At 42.1% G+C, this 8,967-nt stretch overlaps 1 protein-coding gene across 1 annotated transcript; it reads right to left on the reverse strand.

The window, feature by feature from the left end:
- Positions 1-371: 371 nt before the first annotated feature.
- Commd6 (COMM domain containing 6) lies at positions 372-7,403 on the reverse strand. Its single transcript, XM_021182111.1, has 4 exons — positions 7,113-7,403; positions 7,012-7,023; positions 3,589-3,741; positions 372-995 (listed from the first exon to the last, which is right to left on the reverse strand). Exons 1-4 carry the CDS (start codon positions 7,158-7,160, stop codon positions 945-947), a joined length of 264 nt encoding a protein of 87 aa, XP_021037770.1. The 5' UTR covers positions 7,161-7,403; the 3' UTR covers positions 372-944.
- Between the last annotated feature and the right edge of the window lie 1,564 nt (positions 7,404-8,967).

The raw sequence follows: 8,967 nt of genomic DNA on the forward strand, positions 1-8,967 counted from the left end.
CAGCCCCTCAGCCCTCAGTAACACACCTCCTCCAATAAGGCCACATGTTATAATTCCCAAACAGTTCCACTAACTGGAGGTGGAGCCTTTGGGGACCAATCTCATTCAGAACAGCACAGTACGGCAGGAATGGATAACAGCAAAAAATACAGTGCAGATGCTCCTGGGGGAAGCTCTGGTTTGTGCTGCTCGCAGCAAATTACTGGTGACAAACTTCCTACAAACAGCAGCAGAACAGCCAAAAGCACAGCTAATATAAGGAGGACTGGTTTAGTTAACCTGATTATAAATGTCTGAGGGAAGGAGCTTCATTCTTCTCACTAATTCTTCTAATAATTCCTCTACTTAGTTCACAAGACACGTCATAAAACTGAATTTGTGAAGCAGTTTTAATCGATTATTACCTTCTTAACTTCATATAAATTCCAGACAAGATTTTTTTAAGTTAGATCTGTTATCAATAAGATTTGAAAATGTTCTAATATACAAAACTGTATTGCATTTAATAGCATCACTAGTCATCTATTTATGAAGATATAATTACTCATAATTATACACACTAGTGGTCAACACAGCCACTTTTAGCTCACTGACTAGGCTAAGTATTGGTCACCACTAAAATAAATGTTTATCTGATTTTTTAAAAAAAATGTTTTTAAAAATTAGAAGTGAAATTCTCTTTTAATTATTTTTATTCTATAGCATTCGTGTTTTGCCTGCATGTGTGTTGGGTTCTCTGGAACCGGAGTTATAGAAAGTTGTAAGCTTCCATGTGGTTCTGGGAATTGAACCTGGGTCCTTTGAAAGAGCAGCCAATGCTCTTAACCTTCAAGCCATCTCTCCAGCCCCAGAAGCACAGCTTTCACTGCATAAATGTCCTGGGATCCATATGCAGTTCTCATTTGGAAGGAAGAGTCCATTACTTTAGAATAACGAATCCGTTTTCACACAGTCTCAATTACAGCGGCAATTTCTTTGAACTGTTTGTAGAAATTCTGGAGAGAAAGGAGAAAATATTAATTTTACTTTTAAAGGATATTGATGAAGTTCCTCTAGTTATATCTATACAGATATACACTGTCCATATTTTAATGTTACAGTCTTGGTAAAGATCACTGAAAAAAACATTCTGACAAGAGGGGTCAGAATTTGAGACAAACCCCAGATGACCATGTCTAAAAAACAAGCAGGAAGAATACATTACACATGGCCATGCTCCTGCAGGCGTCTCAGTGTCCATGGGGCACTGGCTCAGAAGTAAGAAGTAATGAAGAGCAAAATCTACAAATATCCAGATCCCTTAGGGATAATACAGTAGTCACAGGTAACATCCACACATATGTGCTACTTGCCACGTTGGAGGCATGGGCATATACACACAATGGCATCACTCAGCTATGACAGAGGAAACCCTATCATTTCCAACCCAGGTGAACCCAGAGCACGCTATGCTGAAGACCAACAAGACACAGCAAGACAGACACTACATGATCTCAGTTATATTAAGGACACTGAATTCACAGACACAGAAAATCGCAGGTGGGTGTCGGGTACTAGGGGTATGGCAAGAGTGACGATGCTGCCTAAAGGCTGCTGACTTAGCTGCAGAAGTCCTGAGGATCTAACGTATAGAAGGCCATGTATGATTAGTACTGACATACTGTGTGAGAGATTAGGAGCATAGATTTTTTTTTTTTAAAGAATTTTTAAATTTTATTTTATGTGCATTGGTATGAAGTGTGTCAGATCCCCTGGAAATAGAGTTACAGTCAACTGTGAGCTACTATGTAGGATTGAACCCAAGTCCTCTGAAAGAGCAGCCAGTGCTCTTAACCACCGAGCATCTCACCAGGCCCCAGGAACATAGATTTTAAACATTCTCAGTGCCCACACATTCACACACACTATGGCTGCTGGGAATGCATGTGATAATTACCTTCATGGACACAGTCACCAGACATCACATATTTTTACCCAATCACATTGTATACAGTGAAAACATAAACTTTGTATTTGTCAATTATACAACAACGCTTCAGGGGAAAGGTGATCTATTTACTCTTTTACTCCTGTCCAGGCAGAATGAGGGAGAAGGATGGGTCTGCACGTATGGATGGCTGAGATGCTGAGCCTGAGGCGCTCTTTCACAATCAGTCAATGACTACATGATACACTTGCTTTGCCCATGGCACATTCCTTCAAACACTTACCAATATTACTAAGAACAAAAGTGTGTAGTCTTGTCTATCAAGAGCCTCTTAAAATACAGTTTATAGAAGAGGAACTCGAAAGTCATCCAGTGATATGGGAGAGACTTTTCCAGAGCCCATGATGGAGAGGGAAAGCCTGGGCTTAGCAGCAGAGCACCTACCTAGCATGAGCAAGGCTCTAGGTATGACCGCCACATCATACACAAATACAAAAGAAAGCTCAGAGCTGGAGATGGCTCTGCAGTTATGAACCCACTCTACCAGAGAACCTGGGTTTGATTTCCAGGGGCACTGACATGGCAGCCCATTACAACTGCCTGAAACTCCAGTCCTATGGGATCTGATGCCCTCTTCTGGTCACTGGGTACTGCATGTGTGTGGTGCAGACATACTATAGTAGACCAAACACCCATATACCCAAAATAAAACAAATAACAATAAAGGAATTCCAGGATCAATGCATTTTTATTCTTTTACAAAAAAATAACTTTTAATTTCCATTCCTTTTACTATGGTTGCTTTTTTAGAGTGTTAAACTGTCCCTTGAGAGCTAACTGTTTTAGCTCACAGCAAACCAAACCAAAATTGCACACGCCAGTTAAATTGGCTAACAATGCACATCTCTCAGCATATATATCCAAGAGGAAATTAGACTTCGTGTTCAGTCCCATTTCCTACCTGGGGAAAGAGGTAAGGAAAACGATAGCATGAATGGTCTAAGTTTAAGAATAAACTATTGAGCCGGGCGTGGTGGCGCACGCCTTTAATCCCAGCACTTGGGAGGCAGAGGCAGGTGGATTTCTGAGTTCGAGGCCAGCCTGGTCTACAGAGTGAGTTCCAGGACAGCCAGGGCTATACAGAGAAACCCTGTCTCGAAAAACAAAACAAAACAAAACAAAACAAAACAAAACCAACCAAACAAACAAACAAACAAAAAGAATAAACTATTGAGTTACTTAAATCTCTAGCTAATAAGACTAGTCAATAAGTACTTGATCTGAACTGTGTTTTGTCTAAACCTCAATGTCAATGCTATTCAATGAAAACATTAGTTTTGCTTAAAATTATTAAGCCTAAAGAAAAATAAAATAAAATAAAATAAAAAGTTAATTACAGAGTAGATAATCCTGTAGAGAAGATGAAATATTCCTAAATATAACCATCGAAAACTGTTAGAGTAATTAACATTACTCTAACAATAAGCATGGCATGTCTTATTGAAAAACAAAAACTTAAGCTTCCAGAGAAAATAACTTTAGAAATGACTACATGTAAAATACATCAACTTGCAAGTAAATAAACATTCTCTTAAGAAGAGAGACTGTATACAGCTCTGAACCAGCAATGGCATTTAAATTCAGTGAGTTGAATTACAAACCTGAAATTGTGGAATTGTCATCTCGATGGACTTGCTGCTTACTTGGCCAGAGTGATCTGCCACCTTCAGCATCACTGCCACGTAAGGATACTTGAGAGATCTGCAGCTGTCAGAGCTCACAGCCATGCCCAGTTTCCACTGAAAATCTATAAGCTTTAACACAACAGTACAAATATCACCTGAGAAATACCACTGCCTTGAACAAATACTTAAGTTTCTCTGTACTCAGTCTTGTATTCGTTTCAATACTGGTCATAGTACAAGAAAATACCTTCGTTTATGTTGGCAAGCAATGGTCAAATGGCAAAAAAAACACAGGGCATGAGCAGAATCAGAAAACAAGAAAAGCAGAGAGTCAAACAAAGACACCCAAGTGTCTACCAGATGAACGACAAGGAAAAGACGTAGAAAGTGGCTTTTCCTAACAGGCTTAACTTCCGCTCTGCTTCAGGGCTCTGTAGCACTTTTAACCTTTCTTCTGTCCCATCCCCAAGTCCTAAAACAGAAGCTGAGAAACATGGTCCTCACAGCTGCCTGCGGCACACGTGGAAACCGGACCATGGCTGCCTCTACAGTACCCAGCTAAAACCTACTATTACATTGAGTGGTATGAGTGGTGATGATGTGGCTTTAGATTTCATCAGTCCCTATGACAGTCACATGCCAGGTGGTGACACACTATGCAGTGTATGTACGTGTCCAGTGCCTCACTGAACCACCTCAGTATTACAGGGTATTATTTCCACTTTGCAGATGACAGAACCCAGTTTCAGAGAGCTTAGGTGATGGGCTCAAGGTCACACCTTGAGGTCTGTTCCAGGATCAGAATAGAGACCCGTGTCTGTTTGGCTCTGAAGACTGTAAGCTTAAGGACTACTAATTTAATCTAGTTCCTGTTGCAGATTCTTGTGTTGCCACGGCATCAAACAGAACTGGATACACGGAGCTCTTGATACTGACACTAAAACCTGGGTGGAAAACTTTGCCTCACTCCAAAAAAGATGAGATGGCGCCTGGCACTCAAACTACACTTGCTGATTGACTCTATCTTTTGCAATAAAACTAAGGTATGCCTTGTGACATCACTCCTTTGACAAACACAAGCAGTGCTAACTTTTCAGTTTCTAATTATTAGGACTAAGTAATAACTTCCAAGGTTCCTACACACTGAACTAGACATCAGAAGTTCATTGCTTTTCATAATTAGAAACATTTTTTTTTTTTAAAACTCCTGATTTCTTGGGCACATGGAAGTCGAAGGACGTCTTGAAATTAAGTTTGTTTTCTGCTTCACCCTGTGTTCCAGGGATCGAACTCAAGTCATTCAGCTTGGCTGCAGGCACCATCACCCAGTGAGTCAGCCCCTGGCCCTACAGTTTCTCTCATAATCCTGTGACACAGCCATAACCCTATGAAACAGCTCATTACATGGTGGTTTGTTTCTTGGTTTTGGAGACAAGATTTTTCTATAAAGCCCAGACTGGCATCGCAACTGTGACTTCTGCTTCAGCCACCCAGGTGCTGGGACTACAGCCACATATACCTAGCTTGGTAGATTAATTTGCAACATACTGTACAGTTTGTTTTTGTTAAGTTGTGAAACTTGTCTAAAATTTTATTTTTCAGCTCTTTGTGTGTGAACTATGCAAAAAAAAAAAAAAAAAAACAAAAACAAAAAATGCCCTGAATCATCTTTTTTAAATTCATTATTAATTCTGATAGTCTTGTAAATTATCGTGGCTTTTCTCGTGTATATAATCATATGACCAGACACTGGTGAATGACTGTATGGAGGGCGATTACAGCACCCTTGCCACTCAGATACGTCTGTGTCCTAATCAGAGACTTTCTCCTTGTGAGAAAGCAGACATTAAAGATTTAACAGAATTAAGATCGTGGCCTGCATTTTCCTGGGTGTGATCCCAATGTAATAACAGTTTTTCTAGAAGGAAGGAAAGAGGGTTGGAGTCAGAAGAGAAGCAGGGGTTGGAACCGAGCTGAGGCCACAAACAAGATAGGAGGCAGGCTCTAAAAGCAGCAAAAGACAAACAAGAGACCCTCCCCTGCAGCCAGACCACAACCTTCCTCCACCTTGGCCTTGTAAAACTGGTTTTATACCTCTGACTCCCAGAACTGTAACCGATAGATTCATATTGCTTTAGGGTGGAAAAGTTTCCTAAAATACATACATATATACATACACATAAACATTCATACACACATACATAGATGCGTACAGCCCAGTACAGGTCAGTTTCAAAGCATCTTTAATGGAACATAGAAAATGAGAGAACAAAATAACTTGGGGTTGAATAGTAATAATAAACCAGCTCAGGTAACGCTGACTGGAGATGGCTCAGTGGTCAAAAGCACTTGCTGCTCTTCCAGAGGACCCAGGTTCAGTTCCCAGCACCCACATGGCAGCTCACAACCATCTATTACTGCAATTCCAGCGACTCTGAGGCCCCTTCTGGTCTCTAGGGACCCATGTGTTATACAGACAGATAAAACCTTAAAACAAAACAACAAAAAGCCACTAACTTCATATACTGTTACACAAAACAGAGCAGGTTTATCCGTATCACAGAGTCCCCTTGCAGGACTCTTCCAAACCAACAGCAAGAAAAGCTGGAGAATTCTAAGCTCTAAATCCAGCTACTTAGATGCTGGGGCCAGATGATCACAAGTTCGAGGCCAGTGTGGGTTATAAGTGAGTTTAAGGCCAACCTCAGAAGTTTAGTGAGAGCCTGCTTCCAAAAAAAAAAAAAAAAAAAATCATTTGGAGACAAGGAGCAGTCAGTACACTCTTCTCTCAGCCTCTGTATTCTTACCATGTTTTAACGTAAGCACTTTTCTTATATTTAGGTGAACGTAGGTAACTCCTGACTAAAACTCCCAATGTTTTTTCTTGGAAAAGTGTTAGTATTAATTTAGAGAGTCAAAAATACTATTTATTCCTAATGTAACATAAGAGAGGTTAGAAAAGTTAGAGTTCCTCTTCAGAGTAAGGTCTTTAAAGAAATGACTGAGCTCGACGGCGCACACCTTCGATCCCTGCGCTTCAGAGGCAGAGGCCGGTGGATCTGAGAGAGGTCAAGGCCAGTCTGGTTTTCCTAGCAAAGTTCTCCGGCTAGCCCGCCTCAAAACAAACTATCAAACAGTTAAAAGAAAAAGGGAGGACGCTATTTTTTGCAAATCTTAGCAATGTCTCTTGTAAGCGTCACATTTGAAAACATCGTATTCCTACCTTGGAATAAAGGAATAAAGGGTGCCTAATAAAGGTGGACCAGCGCTCGGGCTGCACTCTAAGGGTAGGGCAGTTTAAGTGACAGCCACAGCGGCCATCCCCTCGGGTGCAAGAGGGAAGCGCAGCCCGGGGAAGGATCGGCGAGCAGGGGATGGGACGGCGGGGCGGCCACTCACCTGGCCCGTGACCTGGAACGGAAGCAGAGACACGAGTTAGAGAAACGCCGTCCGGGCGCCAGCGTCCGCCCCAGACCATTGCCCTTCCAGCCCATACTCACCTCCGACTTGGCATCCAACACGGGCTCCCTGAACCCAGACTCCTCCATGGCCACAGTGGAACTCGCCGGCACCAGCCAGCACTTCCGCTTCCGGACCTAGGCCCCGCCCACCCAGCTAGGTTGCGGAGAATAGATTTCTATGTAATTCGAGTTTTGTCTCAGTTAAACATCAGTTTTAGGAGATAATGGGAAAGGGAAAGTTTTGTGAGGAAGAAAGGTCCAGAGACCTGCAGGAAACCTGGTGGGGGACGCGTGACATCCAGGATGTCGGCTCCCCCATTGTAGGGCAAGTGGGCTCCTCTCTGCGCAAGTGCAAAGTCAGGGTCCCAGTGCCTGCAGTGAGAAACAGGATCTCACTATGTAACCCTGGCTGGCCTGCGTCTCACTATGAAGACCGAGCTGGTTTCTAACTTACAGAGATTTACTTTCCTCTGTCTCTTGAGTGCTGGAATTAAAGATGTATACCACCACACCACAAACTGCCTCCCCCCGCCCCCCAGCTCCTTGCTGCTGGGAATAGAGAAGACACACATACACATATAACCCTGAGAGGTCAAAGCTTTTAAATTTAGACTCCATTTGTAGAAAACCTGACCGAAGTTTGAATTCAGACAAACTAACAGGCTGATACCTAGCATTAGTCTCCAAGTCAATCCCCATTAAAACCTGAGCCTAGCTCCAGTCTCTAGGCTAACCCCCAACAAGATCAACGTCTCCAGGTATTGCCCCAACAGATTTGCACCCCCAGGTTACAAGCCCACCCCCTGCCTAACGACCACCAATGCAGAGAGAAGCAGCAATTAAGTTTATGATATGACTCCCTGCACCAGCCAATTATGTTAACGGCCACGGTAGCTCTCCAATTAGATGCTTAAACACCCACGGTCCTGCTTGTAGCTTCCAATAAAGCCTTGCCCTGATAGATTTTAGGAGCACCCCACCACCAAAACCATCCTGTGTGATAGCAGTGTCCCTAAGGGGACCTGAGCTAGCTGGAATAAAAAGGCCCTACTGTGATTGCATTGGATCAGCTTCTGTCTCCTTTGGGGCATTTCAACCTTTCCCTGGCACTACACCCCTCACCTGATCTTTACAAAAATTTTCCCAAAACAGAAAGAACAAATATATTAAAGTTAACTTAGTTTACTCTATTTTATGTGGATTTTATTTTATCTTAATTTTTTGAGGCAGGGTCTCACTTTGTAGCCCTTGCTATCCTGGGACTCACTATTTAGACCAGGCTGCCTTATACATCATCACACATGGCCTATGAATTTTTGATGGTTATTATTCAATATGAGCACCTCTTTCTGAAAGTGAAATTCTTGAAAAGAGGCTGTGTCTGCAGAGACTGGTTGGCTGACAAGAATTTCAGTACTGTGGAGAGATTGGAGTGGTGTAGTCCAAAGACTAATTTACCTTATCTTGAGCTAGTTCTAGCCCCCCAAAACAGCCGTTCTCCACCCACTTCTGTGTCAGAATGAACAAGTAGTGGCTTGATAAATGGAATCCTTTTAGAATCTATTAACTTAGCACACTGCTAGCTTCCACCAATCCAAAAGCTAAGAATGTCATCAGATAGCATCTTGAGACAATAGAAAAGCTTCTCCCATCTCAATGGCATTGTTGTTGTTGCTGCAGTTGTTGTTGTGTAACACTATAAAAACTTCATGAAACTTCTTTTACATTGGAACATAGATTTGGGTTAAGCAAAATCTATGTTCCAGGGCATGGTCACTCAAAATGGCTACAGAGTTAAAATATCTTTTATTTCCTTTAAGATTAGAGCTGTGTGTGTGTGTGTGTACAAGGAGAGAGAGAGAGAGAGAGAGAGAGAGAGAGAGAGAGAGAGAGA

Source organism: Mus caroli, chromosome 14 (assembly GCF_900094665.2).
Source record: "Mus caroli chromosome 14, CAROLI_EIJ_v1.1, whole genome shotgun sequence".
Lineage (NCBI taxonomy): Eukaryota > Metazoa > Chordata > Mammalia > Rodentia > Muridae > Mus > Mus caroli.

Excerpts from the sequence above, each read along its gene's own strand:
- Commd6 (XM_021182111.1), bottom strand. The coding sequence starts at position 7,160 with ATGGAGGAGTCTGGGTTCAGGGAGCCCGTGTTGGATGCCAAGTCGGAG. Across the intron at positions 996-3,588 it reads TGACAATTCCACAATTTCAG|AATTTCTACAAACAGTTCAA; the intron begins GTTTGTAATTCA and ends CTTTCTCTCCAG.